The sequence below is a fragment of the Pieris napi genome, chromosome 4 (genome assembly GCF_905475465.1).
Source record: "Pieris napi chromosome 4, ilPieNapi1.2, whole genome shotgun sequence".
Lineage (NCBI taxonomy): Eukaryota > Metazoa > Arthropoda > Insecta > Lepidoptera > Pieridae > Pieris > Pieris napi.
The window spans coordinates 953,431-972,564 of record NC_062237.1 but is presented as its reverse complement, the minus strand read 5'-3'; the positions used below and the strand labels follow the sequence as shown (position 1 = coordinate 972,564).

The 19,134-nt window shown below is 32.7% G+C and overlaps 2 protein-coding genes across 4 annotated transcripts in view; one reads left to right on the top strand and one right to left on the bottom strand.

Moving 5' to 3' along the window:
- Nucleotides 1-19,134, top strand: part of LOC125048745 (adenylate cyclase type 2-like) — a 136,884-nt gene that overhangs the window by 76,954 nt on the left and 40,796 nt on the right. The window lies entirely within an intron of this gene.
- Nucleotides 1-19,134, bottom strand: part of LOC125048746 (E3 ubiquitin-protein ligase SINA-like 5) — a 39,976-nt gene that overhangs the window by 15,064 nt on the left and 5,778 nt on the right. Inside the window, exon 2 of the mRNA XM_047647602.1 lies at nt 1,539-1,668. Coding sequence (XP_047503558.1) covers nt 1,539-1,668 — 130 coding nt within the window. The remainder of the gene's footprint in view (nt 1-1,538; nt 1,669-19,134) is intronic.

The window sequence follows — 19,134 nt, the reverse complement described above, 5'->3', positions numbered from 1 at the left end:
GCACTGCGCATATCTCTTTCATTGGCACAAATAACTTCAAGTATCTTGGGTGTACTGTAGCGGACACAAGAGAAGAGGAAGTCGACATCCGGATACAAAGTACCCTCCGTTGTAGTGCAGCTCTTCATAAAATCTTAACACCAGAAATACTAAACTCTCGATTTACAAAACGGTTATAAAGCCTTTACTTGGATGCCGACCATTGCAACATCATTAGTAGCCGAAAGAAAAGTTCTACGGAAGATTCTAGGCCTGATAAGGAGGAAGCTGGAGATTCAGGGAAAATCAGGAGATCGAGGACCTTTTTGTCGAACCCAAATTGGTGAAGCTTAAAGACTTCGTTGGACTGGTTATCTTGAAAATGCGAGAAGATGTGATAAAAAGCCGTATACCGATTGGCAAGCGGTAGCGCGTGATCCGCAAAGGTGGCGTTCTGTAGTTTTGGAGGTCAAGGCGGTTTTGGGTCGCTGCGCCAGCGAATTGTAGTCAACTTCATATGATACGTTTTTTGCAAGATTGGATCGTGCGAAGTACGAAACTTATACCCCATATAATTTGCATGACCCATTAACAGATCAGACCTTGTGATTATAATGAATTATTCATAAAACTAATTCTTAATAAAAACACTATTGACAATTAATTATTACAATGCTTCTTAGTTCCGTCACGTCAGCCTTCATAACACTGAGGTCGCTGATCTAATCAAAAGAGTAGAGAAAAATTAACAAGAAACAGGAAAATAATTAATTATAAATTTAAGTATTTTTTTTTGTGTAATAGGAGGCAAACAGCTCACCTGGTGTTAAATGATATCGCGGCCCATGGACATTAGACATACAATGCCAGAAGGGTCGTAAGTGCGATGCCGGCCTTTAAAGTATTTTAGCGTATCAGTGTAAGGCAGATCCGCAAATCAGATACGATCTGTTTCTTATTTGTGGTTTACATACGTCTTTTCTTATTATTAGAGCCTACTAGTAACTTGAAATATCAAAGATAAAGTATGACAGACTTTTGCCAATAAAAATAACGTGTAACGTACGTAAATATTAAAAAAATATGTATTCCTTAAATACATATGTTCAATAAAAGTACAGATACCTTATGGCATTGACATACATTCGTACTTCCTCTGTTGTACCATTATTGCTATATAATCGTTCTCCTTGTAATTTTTTATCTTGAATACATAAATACTATATAATTTTATTACTTTTTCGAAAGATTAAGTAATTGTATGTATGGAGATAATGTATTTAGTTATAAATACAATCTATATTCGTATATCGATTCCGAAAATTAATGATCGTTATTAAAAATAACAAGCTTGCTTAAGTATTTTTTCTGGACTAATAAGGTTTATTTAACAATTCAGATAACTACAAAATAATAAAAGTGAAATAATAATAATAATAATAATTATTATTATTATAATAATAATAATAATTATTATAATAATAAAAAAATAATAATAAAAAAATAATAATAATAATAATGTTCAGTGCAAAAGACACAGAATTTTCAAACGTCCATACCTTCTATTTCGATATTTTCACTGCTAGAAGAATCTGAAGTATCATCTTCTATTTTATTCTCGGTCACAATTGTGACACTGTTCTCTCCACAATCGTTACTCTGGGACCTCTTGTCCGTCACGGAATGGAACTGTAAACAAATCAAAATTCAAGTTATAAATCATGTAACATTGGCATAATAAAAACAAAATATAAATAAATTTAAAGAACAAGGAAGCAACACAAATTTATTTATAACTTTTAACTTTTGTAAGAAATTTGTATTTTATTTATAATAAAATCGTATTTTTAAAAAAATATAAGTTTAATTCGCATTTAATCTGTTGACCTGTCGAATTTTGGCAGTCAAGGATAAGTTGACATGAGTTATGTTTTTGAACGTGGCTTATTGGCGACTCATTTAGGAAAATACAAAATTTCTGTGAGAGTAAATGAATATATAACCCAATGAATATATATTAATTTTCAATGGTTAGTTTTATTTTATATTAAAAGGCAATGTGTCGTAGTATTATACTGTATATTTTTATTACTAATGATTATAGAATTCAAAACCAGTTTTATAATTGCGTTCTAGTTGTTCTAACTTACAATATTATAAATGTCAAAGTGGCGTTCGCGCTGACTTCAAGCTCAAACTGTACAATTAATTTTGTATACATTTTGATAAAGTATTTCAGTGTAAATAGAAATTAGGAAAAACTTAAATTGGTATTCAATCATTAATATATTATAAGAGCAAACTATTATTAATAATAGTTTGCTCGAATAGGACGTAAGATATTCGGTGGATCAGTTTGTTCGCTAAGCCTGAGATGGCATGGATGTAAATATATGATTCAATAACAACAAGAATAACTTGACAACAAAATTATCTTAAACAATCCATGACTTAAACAATGTTCTATACTCATTTAACAGTGTCAAAACAAATGCTTCAACACTTCATGTAGTTTAATGCAAATAGAGTCACTAACGCGAGTTTAATAGTATGAAGTAGTCTTTAGTTTCGTGCGTACGTGATTTATCGCATGGACTAGAAAAATTCTAGAATCTAAAATACTTATCGTTCAAGTAATTACTGTTTAACTATTTTCAGTCTGAAGATTACTGAACCTTGAGTGTTATTTAATTAATTGTTATCAATTTATGAAAATCAGTTACGTTTTTGTATATAATAACGGAAACCTCCGGCGTACAATTGTTGCACTTAGGAATCTAGGCTCTATTCAAATACATATATATAAATGAAAACTCCTATACGATATTCATCGGTTCATTATAAGCAGATGAAAAGGGTTTGGTTTTCATGCGATCGTTTTAGTATTATTTTAATGACGTATTTTTATATTGTCATAACGTATATATTTTCTGTCGTATTTAATAAAACACTTCATCTGTTTATTTGTCGAGCTAAAACTTTGTATTCAAATAAGTTAAAGTGCTCGCAATGATTTAGGACTGAGTACAGTTTAACGAATTTAGTTTTTTTCATAAACGAATTATAAAATGCTTTAAAATACTTTGTCCTTATTATTTTTTCTGCCACGTTAAAATAAATTTGACAAAACGTTAACTAATTAAGGCTCAGGCTTAAACACAGCTTGAATATAGGCTTTAGGACTACGTATTTCTTATGAGTTATATATATATATAAAGTCACACACTTTGAATTTCAGAGATAATTCATATCCGAATTATAAAATGTTTTAAAATATTTTGTCCTCATTGTTTTGTCTGTCACGTTGAAATAAATGTCACAAATCGTTATATTAAGACTAAGACGGAAACGTATCATGAATATAGGCTTTAGGACTAAGTATATCTTTTGTGTTCTATGTGTGACTTCGAATTAAAAAGTGAATCAATAAAAGAATTATAAAATGTTTTAAAATATTTTGCCCTCATCATGATTTGTGTTGAAATAAATGCGACAAAACGTTATTAAGGTTAATACTTAAACACAGCTTGAATATTACCTTAAAACCTTCGTAAACATAATACGTTATATTAGAATGTATAGTCGAAGGTTAGTCGTGGTCATTGATCTTACTTTACCTTTGACCAAACAATGGTTAGTTTTTTTTAACTTTAATTGATTCGTATAATAAATGTAGATTTTGATTGTCAACAAAAAGCATTTTATCAGCTAATAATATTTACGTTTTGAGCTATTATTTTGGACATTGTAATAACAGTTTAAATTCTGTTTACGATTTTTACATCGGTTGATTTTTTAATTTTTTAGATTTTTTTAATTTTAAGTTGACCAACTTAAGGGTATAAATGTGAAGGGTAATCTTGATTTTACCTTGTAAAAACCTTATTCTTATAATAAATGTATATCCCAACATCAAAAATGTCATCATCCTCACGTACAATAGATATAAAGCTTGTTATCATTACCATAACCCATTCAAACTTACCAGGTATTTTCCTTAAAAGTCTCTAATAAAAACATGTAACTTGTTTTCCTGGTAAATATTATGTAGAAATATTTTTTTAAGGTGGATTTACGTTTTACGACAAATTCTAGAGAATTATTCAGTTATTTTAGATGTTATATATGAACAAGAATTAAAATGATACGATATATTTGTCCCTTTTCATCACAGCGTAAACATAATTTTGCTAGAAGAGTCAAAGGACATTGGACAAACTATTTTGGTTCAAGGAGTGCGTAATATAGTTTTTGAATGTTTAGTCTTTAAAAATAATAATGCGTTATTTACCTCGTCTCACCATTATCGTAGTATTTGTGTAGTATATTAAATTATACATATAAAGTGGCAAATAAAATATATATAGAACATCTTTTCTTTAAGTTGCAAATTTTTGGTGTCAGTCTCTTAGTATCTCCTTTTATATATTGAATAATTTTCTTCTTCATAAGCTTTCATACATTATTTACAAAGTTCAAAGTTCGATTATTCAATTAATATTTTAATGAACTTTTCAAATAGAAGGGTCATGTCCCGAATGAAGAGAAACTTTTAACAAATGAATTTTTATGGATATTACGATCGAGTTGAATCCTTTTCAATATAATCTGATTAATTAACAAAAACGGAAAGGATATTTCGATTATATATTTTATAATTGTTATATTTTATTGAGCTTGTTCTAACTAAACTAAAAAAATTACTTTAAGATATGGTCCTCTTTAGAACACTTATTATTCCTTCTGTGTCAAGCACAGCAGGCTGATCACCTATTAGATTGACATATGATCATGAAACAGATACAAAAATCTGAGGCAGAGCTAAAAAAATTGAAGCGACTTGGCGGTAATACAACACATATGTGTTACGTAACATAAGTAGGTAAATCGTAAGATGCATTCTTTATATTTTTATCGCACGAATACATTGATTAGCGGATTTGCGGAAATGTGCGTAAATCTTTCGCAACGATATGCTAACTCAAATCATGTCAGTATTAAATTCATTAGCAGGGCGTTGAATAAATAAAATATTGGAATATTCTGGTTTGAAGTACTGACCACGGCTGTATGGCATGATCTTAAAATGATTAGATCACGATTTACTAACTCAAACACTTTACTTCAACAAACCTAATAGAGTAACAATATATTATATAAACAGAGATTTATGTTCTTTATCAAGGATGTTTGGAGATCCGTCACAGGTCATACCAATGAAGATGCTTAATTTTTTTATATAGGCAAATCGGTGATCAGCCTTTTGTGCCTGACATACGCCGACGAAATTTTTGGGTTTAAGGCATGCCGCTTTTCTCAAAATGCTTTCCTACGAAAGATACAGTCGGTATTCAAACCTACAACCCCTAGAGATTGCAAGTCACACGCAGAAACATAGGCCAACACTGCTTATAGCCTTAACTTTAAAAACATTTTTTTGAGTACGATACGTTCTATGGGGAATCAATTATTATTTCCTCAAGGGAGTTTGGATTTTCCATTAAGGAAATTATATTTTATTTGTTTTAAAAATTTTCGTTTATAAATATGTACAGGTTTCTTTTAACCGCCCGGTTTGTTGTGCTGATTCAAGCTAATTTAAATATACATATTTTTAATGACTTAATTTATTTTGTGTTTTTTCTTATTACGTATTTAATATTATTATGTATTAAAATGTTTATTTTTTTATGTACCTAACATATTGTTACTAAAGATTAATTAATCGGGTTTAATAGCAAAATACAACAAAACTAGTGACGTAACTACTAAACTAGCTTTAGCTAGTTTTTTTTAGTATACCCCCATATTTTATAGACTATAAAAAAGTACAGTCATCGGAGTTTATGGACACCTATTTTAGTGGGTGCGTTGCCGGCCTTTGCTTGAGGAGTTTTCTTTTTCTTTATACAATTGGAGGTCGTATCTTCCAGCGAAGACCCCTACCGGGAGTCAATTCCACAGTTCGCAAAAGAAAGCGTCTTGTAAAGCGGACCGAGACTGATTCATCAAGGTGATGCTGATGAAATTTTTAATTTAAAAGGTTTAAAATGTATAGTAAGACAACTGTATGGAAAGGACCAAGAGAAAGAAGAAGAAGAGGTCGCCCAAAAAAAGGTGGATAGAAGAAGTAGAAGCGGTAGCAGGAAACGAATAGAGCAAGAGAGCCATAGACAGAGTCAGTTGAAAAAGCTGGAGGAGGCCTTAACTCGTAGCTAGGATACTATGAAATATAAATTTACTTCAATGTTTAACTCAACGTTTCGAATGCTCCACAGAAGTCATGGTCAGCGACATTTACATTAATTGAACTACCATAAACCATAATCGACATAGTTTTTATCTCTGGTTTTTAATAGAGGTCCTAAATTGGAAATTCCGTCTTAGATACAAATTGTTTCGTTTATAACGGTAACATGTGTTTGCGTAAAAAGCAGTGACCTTATTATACTTAAGAAATTTTGTCGAACGGATTACGCGAAAACCTTTCAGAGAGAGGTGATGTATTTATTTTAGTTTGAGATAGGATTTGGAGATTTCTTTAAGATATTTTTATTATTATTTCCTCTCGTAAATGCAACGTCAAATACACGCGGTAAATTATTCGGTCCGTACTTAGGGCATCTATCTTCTGTGCCTACAGAAAGAAACGTTTTGCCGCGAATCGAACCTAGGACCACGTGTTATGCCATGTGCTATCAGTCACGTAATTAAACCCATATACGTTCATTTGTTTTGGTAATAAGTTAAAGGTTAACAAGGTTTACATATTGTAGAACAAAATAGCTCATTATACGAGTCAAGGACTTTGTATGACTGTATGCTGTTATAATTTAAGCTTTATCACAAGTACATAGAGTTTCATCTCCCTTGAGCGTTAATGACAATGCATCTTGCGTAATTGTCACCTAAAGATAGGCAAGGCATTTTTGCATTAAGAAACTGCATATTAAATACAATGTATGAAAAACAAATATTACCAATCCTCAGAAATATTATGCGCTTAATACTACATAATTAAAAAATAATACGTTATTACGGACGTATATTAATCTCCGAACATATATTATATTTAAAGATAGTTGTACGGTTCCTTGGTCAGGGGCGCTTGTAATAATTGCTTGTTACATACGTTATGCTGATTAAAATGTTGTAGATTGCCTGCGTCCGGCTAGACTTGGAGTTAAGTCCGATTTTGGTAGCCGCGCCTAAACTAAGAGAACCTGAGCGAGCAAAACAGCCTTGACTTGAACGACTTAATGTAATAACAATTATGTTGGATTTAGCCGTCTCGCTTACCTACTACTATATAATTGAGTTATGGGCGAATGGTTGTAGAACATTACTTAAAACAAAAGAATTTTAAAATATATGCCATGAACGTTAATGACAAGCTGAATTTCTCTTAGTTTATTAATTACATTTTCTTATAGCGTGGGCGAGTATTTAGACCATAAGTTCGTTTCAAAGATAATTTATTTCTCAGAGAATTACATTCACTTAGCGAAAAAATTTAGGGTAAGTTAGTTATGTACATCGTGTTATGAAATTATTTGAAAATTATGAAATTATTTGAAAATGTTTAACACCTAGTTTGGCACTAATTATAAATAACTTAACTTATTATTATGACATAATGTTACTGTTCTTATTATATTATAAAAATTTATATAAAAATTTGCTTGCCTATTTGTGTATGATTGTGCGGATTTTTATAATTAATCGATCTAATTGTACCACCAGCTTTGCAAATAAATGATTTATTATTATTATTAACAATGTTAAATATGAATACTATTGTAATAATCATAATAAAGATTACTTTTTGGAGATATTTTTGTACCACATGGACTGAAGAAAATACAAAAATAATTGATTAAAAAACAGTTTTGCAGTTTTTTGACTCATTATGTATGAATGAAAATTATTTATATATTAAAAGCTCACCGATTTCCCAAGCAATAACATTTTGTACTCCCTCCGCAAACTCCTGTAGTCCCTGGTGCCAGATCCAGAACTTTCATAAAATGCCACGTATTTACGCATTCTTAACGTCACTTTCGAGTTTAGTATTGCGATAAACAGTTTAGAAAGCCCTATAACCGATTCTATTGTGAACCGACAAAAACATCTACCTTGCAAAACCGTTCACAATTCGGCGGTTTTTTCGAGATTTTAGACACGTCCAATCGATGTCTACTAATGGAATCGACTAAATATTTGGACTGATAAAAACTATGAGAACACTTAGGAAAAGTCATTCATTGTTTGAAAGACAATGCGTTATTTTGTCTTGCGGTTATAAGGTTGCGCATACGCAGCGACACACGCTTCTTAACTCAATGTAGGTAATAATATGGTAACACGTAAATACACGAAAGTTATGATTAGCCTTTGGAACCTGAATGATTTATTTCCAATAACCAAGTTCGACAATTGCAACCAAAATATAGACTCGTATTGCTTACTAAATCCGTGGTAGTCGTGGTCAGCAAAGAAACATCGGACAATCTCATCCAGTTTTCAGTCCAGCGCCTCTTTTATAACAGTGTATTGTTTTGAGGTTGATGAGTCTTTCAGTTGATCGGTCCATCTGGTTGGTGAACGGCCACGTGATCTTTTGCCTTCTGTGTTACCAACCACGATCAGTTTCTTGAAGTTCTTAGTATGGCCGAAATATTATATATTCGCTGTTGGGATATGGTAGACAGGAGAGTCCATATGCGAAGTTAGGTCAGGATCAATGTATTGGTGCACGCTACGATACTTACATAGTGACTCTTCTTCTTTAAGTTTCTCTCCATTACTGGAGGCCGTCAATCTCTTGAAGTGTAAGGCACGCTTCAAGAGATTGTCCTGTGCCAGATGCACCAAGACCTGTCCAATCCCTAACGTTGCGAAGCCATGATTTCTTCCTTCTACCAACACGCCGTTTACCCTGGATTTTACCCATGATAATTAATTGAAGGAGGTAGCGGTCATGGGGCAACATGTGATCCAGGTACGCAACTTTCCGTTGTTTAACTGCATAAGTTTTTTCGGCATTCCAACTCGTTTAAGAATACGATAGTATAAAACATGATTTCGATAAAGTTAAAAATAATTTAAATAAATTAAAAAGTCAAAGGGACTGTATTTTTTTCATACGATGATGCAGACGCTTTGTTGCGTTTGATACTTTGTCACCCATTTTAGCGACAGTTGCCTCATTTACATTCGCCTTTACACGCACACGTGACGCACATCCCGTCTCATACCAAACACTTCCGGAAAGTGAATGAAACTCTTTGTTTACAACAACTCTGTTGTTTACGGAAACTACAAAATATGTCGTTTGTTAGAAATGCATATAAGTAATGGAAAATCTTAATATAACTGTTGAGTTAACTTCAGCGTAAAATGTTAATTAAATAAAGTCAGTGGCGCTACAACCATTTTAGATCTGGATTTCTGTATCTGTTTCATGATCATTTATCAATCTAATAGGGCAAGTAGTTGATCAGCCTCCTGTCGACGATGTCAAATCAAGTCAAGTCAAAATAACTTTATTCATATAAAATTAATTCTATATTTACATTTATTACCAATTCGCAATTCAAGGTATATTTCCTTCACCATTCGATTGAATGTTACATGCGCACATAGAAAGTCCATTACCGCACAGCCGGGATCGAACCTACGACATCAGTGATGAGAATCGCACACTGAAGCCACTAGACCGACACTGCTCTTTATGGGTTAAATTAGTGACGATAAATAAATATTGCATTTTAATCGGAACAATAACCTCAATGATATAACATCATGTCAACACTTTGTTATATAACGACAACGGTTTGAAGAGAAAAACAAACAATGCATTTAGAAAGATACGCTTATATACGTATATACTAGAACCATTTAAAATCAATTAACGCATACTATAGATATAGTATATATAGCTTGCGCGTTATCGCAGTCTTTGCAGTCACAACAAATGAATGTTCGTAATAAGTATGTTAATAATAATTCAGTGGCGCTATCCGACGATGATGAACGTCTTATGTATTTGAATCGTTTCCCTGGCAATGTTTTTATATCCTAGATGAAAGTGTCTGTGAAAAAAAACCAATTGACCTGTCCGGCTTCGAATAGGTTTTTTGTTATGCCTCTCAAATCTCTGAAGCTTTATAATTATTTAGACCGTTGTATCAACTTCTTACTTTCTGTGCTCATTTTTTGATAACGAAACAGCTCTCTCTTAAGGCAGTTTTTGCCGCGCACCACCACTATGTGGAAGCTGCCCGCTGAAGTATTTAACGAAACAATTCGACTTAGGATCCGTCAAGAAACGAGCGTACACATTCTTAAAAGGCCGGCAACGCACATGCGGGCCTTTTGGCAATGTAAGTGTCCATGGGCGGCGGTATCACTTAACATCAGATGAGCCTCCAGCCCGTTTGCCTCCTGGTTACATAACTAAAAAAAAATTAAGTAAAATTAAACATGCTAACATTATTTGTTATTCAATTATTTAAAGTATCATTAGTTTATCTTAATGGCTCTTAATGTGTCCTCTTGCAATTAATTGGCGCCAAAATGATCGGAATATCTTTAATTTGACCGAAATTGTGTTAATAATTGAAAACAAGAATAACTTAAAGCGGATTTAAAATATCTGTGCAGAAATAGAATAAATATTTATTGATTTAAGAAACTGAAATATCAATAAAAAGATTTTAAAGATTCACTTCCGTAATGGTATTTGTCCCGTTATACCACGGCCTAACCTATGTCAGGCAGATTTGTTTTATTGATGATTTTTTTTTACTCGCCTTTTATCCCTACCAAGCCGGAATAACCATTATTTCGCCAGGAATCGAACTTCGCGTTCACGCCATATGTACCTCAAAGGTCAGCATAGCAGTGCGAAAAAAACCTTCCGCAATAACTAGTGATGATATTTTTTCACAATACATTTTGTCCAGGTACGTCCAGTATATCAAGTGTAACAAATTATTTACTATAAAATAAAATAAAAATAGCCTGTATTCGAGTACTACATAATTAGGATTACATTAAGTTTATGTTATTATATTTAATATTAGTACACAACCTCTGACAGGCCTCCTCCAAATTCATTTGTCTCTCATCTTCGTTATTAGTTTGCAATCTTTCCCCGCTAGCTCTTTTATTTATTTTCCCAGGTCTTTTTCTTAAATTATTTATTATGAACGCATAAATCTTTCTTTCTTTGTATGAATGGTTGCGACAGACATCATAAAATTTAACACTTCAAGTTCGATGACCTAAGGGATTCTTATAAGCAAATATAACGGGTTATGTTGTCCAGTTCATAATTCTTATAAAAACCATATACCCGTTAGCCAATACCTTGCTTGTGAAATTACTTACATTTTGAATACTGAGGGAAGTACAAAAATAATGTCAAAATATGCGGGAAAATTTCGTTTCAAATACAACATCAACCGATACTTATTATAAACAAGAGTGAGAGTAGCTTAAGGTAAGATTCTGAGTTGAGACTTAGCATGATCAATGACTAAAATTCCAATAAATTTTGATGTCCGGGAGTCACACTTAGTAATGTATCGAATCACCTTTAGCGCTGGCAGCATTTGCTTCGCTGTTTTGCGATACTTATTAGTTGAGCGAGGAAAGCACTATCTACCAGGCGCCAACTTAAGTTTTTAATTAGCACCTGTGCACTTGTACGCCACGGACCAAGAGTCTCTGCTCCAAAGAGAACAACAAAATCAAAGTTTGAGGAAAGGCCCTTATATTTGAGCCGTTTACTATTTTATTTTTCACTTATTATTACGCGAAATTAGACATATTATAATGCTAACAATTAAGACTTTGTTTAAACTATCTCATAATGAACGCACCCTAATACAAGATGTCCAGACGTTTATTTCTGGACCGCGTGAGTCAGTCGGTGTGTCATCAATGTGTTTACATCCCAGATCCGGTGCATCCCGATACATTGAATGCTTTTAGTTTGTGGTATCCAATTGCCTAGACAAGTTAATGCGTCTATGTAGATACCGCAACGCTCGGAGATTTTTTGTGTTTTAAGTCGTTAATTTTTTTTTAAATCACAAAAAACATTTTTTGTTGGGGCAGGATTCTCATCTGATGTTAAGTGATACCGCCGTCCATGGACACTCAATTCCAAGGGCTCGCGAGTGCCTTGCCGGCCTTTTATGAATTGGTACGCTATTTTCTTGAAGGACGCTAAGTTAAATTGGTTCGGAAATACTTCAGTGGGCAGCTGGTTCCACATAGTCGTGGTGCGGGTCCAAAACTGCCTTAAAAAATGCTCAGTTGTGGAACGGCGGACGTCGAGGTGATATGGGTGGAATTTCGTATTCTGCCTCGACGTCCGATGGTGAAACTCAGCAGGTATTAATCCGAACAACTAAATACGTATACGTCACTTCCTTGCTTTAAACTGCTAATTTTAATTTCAGATGATAAGGAATCTACTAAAAGATATAAAAACGTATAACAAGCTTTACAAAGTAAAAAACAGTCACTTCCCGCCGTCCACGCATATCTACTACTTAACTACCAGTTAAACGATAATTAAATCTTGATATTCGAATCAGATTACTAAATTGTTCCAAACATCCGCTGATGTATTTATATTCTGTGTTGAAACTGTTTAAAATTCTATCCTAGATAACTTAAAGAATCCAAATTGCATACACTTACGTCGAACACTACTTTGGGACATATTTTATGTCCCCATTAACATACAATGCACGTGACCACATATATTTGGTTTTTGCTTCCTATTATTTTTAAATTTAACTACATGTCAAGGTTGTACATTTTGTTCACTCAGTCTTTCTTAGTTTTATAAGCGTGGCGATTTAATAAATCGTCGGTGTTACTTCCTGAGAGTATAGCCAGATGTAGGCACTCTCTTCTACGGTTGCATTGCATTCATTCTTTAGATAGCAATTAACATTTCACTATTTCGCTTATATTCTATTGTTGTACGCGAGTGTTAGAGTAAAACTAAAATCCACCCCGATGACCCAGGAACCGCACATTGACAGAAGAACGTTTTATTGTGAATTAAGATAATATGTTTCTTCTATTCATACTTTAAATATAAGCGAAATATTGTCTTAACTCAGAATGTTGTTTTCAATAACTGTAAGCCAGTTTCTCATTAATTTATGACTGTTTTTTTGTTATTTTAAAACTATGATATTTCCTAAGATAACGTGTTTATTAGTAACAATAAAATATACAGTATTTAACCAACATAGTATTCCTAAAAATATTTTTTTTTAATATAGAGAGCATGAGCTTTTAGTCGGTCCACAAGAGACTGTTTTAATGCACAAGGTTTACATTATTTATAATTTGTTATAAAACGATTTAGGTTTTCTTGTTTTGTTTAATATTCTTAGTTTAATTTTTATATTAAAAAGTTTTCTATTTTGTTATTTTAAAAATAACGAAATAAATAAATAGAGAAACGATTTTGATTATGCTATATTACTGGTAATAAATTTACACAAAAAAATAGCATTGTAACTACTTAGCAATTCGCTAGTTATAGATAATTATATTATTATAGTTGATAAAGTCTGGTGCAAGTGGCGGTGTGTCGTAACAGACGGGTTCCGAAATCTCCGGCGCGGTCGATTGCGTGCAAACTCGTATAGGATTTACTAAGATATTGAGCAATTTACAGTCACTTGGTGACTTCGATAATCCTCCTTATATATTTATTTATTTACATACGTTACATTTATAGAAAAGCAAATAATATAATACATAAAACGGATACAACGGGCGGCCTTATCGCTTACAAGCGATCTCTTCCAGACAACCATATTAAGGAAAATAAACTAAAAAAACATATGATAGGTTAAGTGCAAGAAGCGCGTAACCAAACCTTATAAAAGCAACCTTAATCTAAAATAATATTTTTTTTCTATATTATTGCTATTTTTTTCTAGTATGGCTATTTTTTTTCCTCCATATTTTTAGATACATTTTTGTCTTGAGCAACATTCATACAGTTTTTTCCCGCTAGTTCACGTCACCTGTCTCTCTTTTCTTTTGTCATTCATCTCTTTCCAGTAGGCCCAGGCCATGCTGTTGCTTCAAGTGTCCATCTTTGAACCAGAGCCCGATATATAACCTGTTCATATCCATTTAATCCAGGAGCTAACAAGTGCATCTGTAGTCTTGTTTTGTTACGAATGTCAACATTTCTTGTTTTTTTTTATTCTTCTCACCTTTAAGAAGCTTCTTTCCATTACATTCTGCCAAGACAGGATTTTCTTGTTGTTCTCTACCGCTTATTTTCGCTATATTAATTATTACCGAGAAGCAATATTTGAAGTCGATATAATCATTATTTCGTTTAGCGTTTAAATGTTTAGAATATCTGTGTAACAATATACGTATTTCTTGAATCGCATCGGCGCTTTTTTCACATGAGTGTTTTAAATGTTACCTTCTATAATAAAGATACACCATAACTTAAAAAAACAAAAAACGTAATAAAAATTGTCTCTTAAAAATGTCTTTATAGTTGACCTTCATACAAATTGGTAAAGTGGTTTAACTGGTTGTTTATGTGGCTTCTTTCGATATACCATCTGCCACAGCTTCCCACAGGATATCGTTAATTACTTCCACCTGGCTGGTCCTGTCCTTATCCACATATAACTTTTTACAATATGCATTATGACTCTTTTCATAAACTAAATTAGTCGTAATAAATTGAATTTTGAAAAGCTAAGATTTGAACATACAATAACTAATGTTTGTGCTTTATATATTTTATGTGTAAACAACCCTATTATAAAAACCCCAAATGGCAATATATAACTCGTTTTGATCTGAATGTCAAATGAGCCACTTACGATCAACAAGATAATAAATTTTCTATTATCGAAATTTAGATTTATGAAGTATGTTGCAACATACTAGGTAATATTGTGTATTTAGATTTGGTCTGTATATACTTTAATATTTATAAGCTTTGATTTCCATAAAGTGTCTATCTCTATTTTTCGTATGCACTGTTTGCACCGTTTAAACTACAGTATCATCTGACTCTTTTCATCACAGCGAAAACACAATTTGACAAAAAGAGACGAAAGTATTATTTATTTTAATGAGTGCAATCTATCGTGTGATATTAGAGAAAAGGGGCTGATAATGTAATGCAAAAGAGCAAACGACGCGACGGTGTGTTGGTTGTGACTACCCAACAGCATTACTCGCCCAACAGGCGAAAAAATGACATACTTCATGACGTCCATTTGTCCAGAGTTCCTCTTTCGTCTTTTGTTTTACACCGACAGGGAGGCTTTTCGACCACTGGGCATAAAGCACAAGCAATTGTCACGATAGAGTTACGTAATGTCTGCCAATAACCTAAGTTGTCATAAAATACCTAAGCAATACATGGAATATGACGTATTGTGCAAACTTTGTGCAATGGTCTAGCTATTTCAATGTCTTGCAAACAAAGTTTTCCTTATTGTATTGACCTAAATATTTAACTTGTACAATAGACGGGACTATAAATGATCTGTAAGTTATTTCTGTAAAGCAGTATTAATGATATGGTAGTATAAAATACCAAATTTAAACCAAGACCGCAATCGCTTTGCAGAGTAAGTTTAATGATGGGACAGGAACATATGTATGTTATGTAATTAATGGATTCTAGGTAAATAATTATAATACATTCCATACACTATTAGAATTCCTATTGCATTCCTCAGCTCACATGACAAGTTTTTCTAATTCCTACATGGAACATTACTGACCGTATTATGCTTACCTTCATGGCTTAGTGGTTAACGCTTAATATAAATCAAAACTTTGATTTGAATTACAAAGTGGACGTATTATACAAAAAAAAAAAAATAGATTTGTGTGATTTGGTTGCTTGGAAGAGATCGCTCGAAAGCGATAAGCCAATATCCTTCCTTTTCATTTATTTATTTATATTTCGTTACATTAAAAGAAAAACAAATAACATAAATTATAGTAAGGAAAAAAACTCAAAAAAGAAATGTTGGGTAAAGTGCAAGAAGTGCATAATCAAATCTTATAAAAAAATTACAGGTTCACCAACCTTAAAATAAAAGAATACAATAACAATTTAATAAAATAAACTAAAAAATAAAAGCTAATCTCACGGTATCATGAATTGCGATGGAATACAAAAGAATAAGATATAACAGAATTACAAAAGTCACGTTTGAGCAGGTTAGGATATGGTTAAGAAATGTTTATGTAGAAGATGTTAGGGAGGTAGCCAATCGAACAGAATCGAGCAGAGAGTAAACGAATTGCCTATGAAGGATGAGCTGTGAGATGGAATTAAAAAAGCATATATTAGGGAAGCGTAACAATTGACGTAATTAAATGCCTATCGTTTTAAGATAAATAAATAAATAAAATAAGATTCTTTAATAGTTATTTTTTTTGAAGTTATACTTTTTTAGGCGGGTTATGAAAAATTGATAAGAGTGAAATTTTACGATGCGCGCGCACCGTGACACAAAATTATCAGAATGAAGTTGCCCACGGAAGATGCTACGGCATTGTACATAATTTAAAAACAACATTCGAATAATAATATAATTTATGTTACACTTAATGTAAGAGAATAATAATAAATATTTATTTATTTAATTTTTCAAATGTAAACTGAACTTTATTGACTATAATGACTCCTTTTCCAGTCTTTGATTATTTAATTGTAATTAATTATTTACATGCAATCAAAAACTATTTTTAATAATGCCAAAGAAGTATAACTTCTTACGCGCGTACATAAGTACACGCACCCTTTTTTTTTAATTCATTCGCAAGCCACATGGAGTCAGTGAAGTGTCATGTAAATAGTGTGAAAAATCGTTAATTTTAAAATTTAACTAGAAACATGTCTTCAGTAAAGCCATAGTGACTAGTTATCGATAAACAAGGTATGTTCGAACGGATGTGTGTAATAGTATAGGCTGAGAGGCTTTGACCAGAGGAAATAATTATGGGAAGCCCGGAAGTGGTATAGTACATCCTATATTACCTATGTCAATATAGAATATTTATAATTATGTTCTATGTAGAAATAAATCTTACATAAACATCTCTCTCTTCCTGTCATATTGTATTTGGGCTATGATGAAAAGAGATATAAATAATAAAAATTACTAATACCGCTGTTTTACCTAACCAGCTTGTCTCTTTTCATCAAAGCGTGAATATAATCTATGTGTTGGCCTAGTGGCGTCAGCGTGCGACTCTAATCCCTGGGATCGTAGGTTCGATCCACGGCTGTGCACCAATGGACTTTCTTTCTATGTCCGCATTTAACATTCCCTCGAACGGTGAAGGAAAACATCCTGAGGAAACCGGCTTGCCTTAAGCCTATGATCGACGGGCGAGTAAGACCGTGGTTTTAAATACCGACGAACTTGGCTCGCGGCTCGTTGGTGCTGATCGATTAGCAAGCAAAACAGTCGCAAACATGTTTTGTTCCGAGTCTGAAGCCTTGTGTTATCTCGCCATGGGATAAATAAATTTTATGTTTTTATTTTATTTTTGTTTTATTTTTTTATTAATTTAATTTTTAATGATTTTTTTTCTTAATATCGGTTATATCCGAGTTTGGTTCATATTTTTTTGCAATATCCACGAGTTTATTATATGCTGCAAGCCTATTTGCTTTGTTTTTATACTCGCTCGAAAGGCATTTATAAATTGTATTATAAAAACGTGGCTGCAAGTACGTAGATCCATTATTGTGACACGGACTGAGCACGCACAGCCCTTCTGGCGCACATCCGTCCTCTAGCGCTGTCGCTGAAAAGTGACGGCTCGGCTCGCCGGCCGTGATCGACACGCGGTTTTGCATGGCGAGCCGAGTAAAAAATATAACACGACGACGAGCCGCGAGCCAGGCTCGGCGGTATTTAAAACCGTGGTTTTGCAATGATACACCGGCGAGCTTTACCGACGAGCCATAAAACCGCGGTCTTACTCGTCCGTCGATCAGGCCCTTTAGACACAAAAAGTCGACGGCCTGTCAGGCACAGGAGGCTGATCGCCTATTAGATAATCGATGATGATTTATGATTAATAAAACAGATACAGACATCTGAGGCCCAGACCTAAAAATATTGTAGCACCATTGGTTTATTTTTTATTTTATGTCATAATAACTGTCAAAACATATTTATGTGTACTTAATAAATTTAATTTAATACCGACTTGACTACAAATCGGTTAAAGTAAAACATTAGTGTGACGATTCAAACCTTTTTGCGTCATTGATGTAATTTATCGCATTATTTTATAATCAAAGGGTTTAGAAAAACTGTATTACTATGTTATGTATAATGAATGTTTGAGTTAGTCGTGGAATCTCCAATGACGCATAGCCTGTACGGAAATATTGTTGGGAATTGATTTTGGAACCTCCATGTTTACAACAACCACTCAAATACAAAAAAGTATCACTTATATTATTATATAAGTTATATATATATATCACTTATAACATACGTATTTATAACATAAACTAAAAAAATCCCTTTGAGAACAATAAAAACAGTTTTTTTTACATGGCGTGTTCCGAGCTATTTTGAGGTTACTCGCAACAGTTTCATAGTATTAGCAACAGATGCATTTAACATGTCATGGTAGAGCTACTAAGCATAAAAATGGCATATAAGTATATATGATATCCATAGCGCTGAATCGCCTGCATCATGAGCACACGTCACACACACACCCACACATACATACCCTCACTTTCCGACCATCACACAAGACAGCCGAATTAGGTATTACATATTCAATTTTTAATTTTTAATTTTGTAAATGTTTGAACCTTTTTGTATATATTATGTATTCCATCTTTGGCTATATGTTTAGTATAATTGTTTTTTGTTATGTATATGTTAGGTGTAGGATTACACAATATATAAATAACAACAACAATATATTATTTAATTAATAGTCATAAAAACTAACGAATCTATGCAACGATTAATAAATAATCGACAATTTACTGTTATTTTATGGTAATGACATTAATGTTGGCGTCGTTTGACTCTGTTATTATGTTCTAAAAATTTGTCGTATTCGCTTTTGATTTTA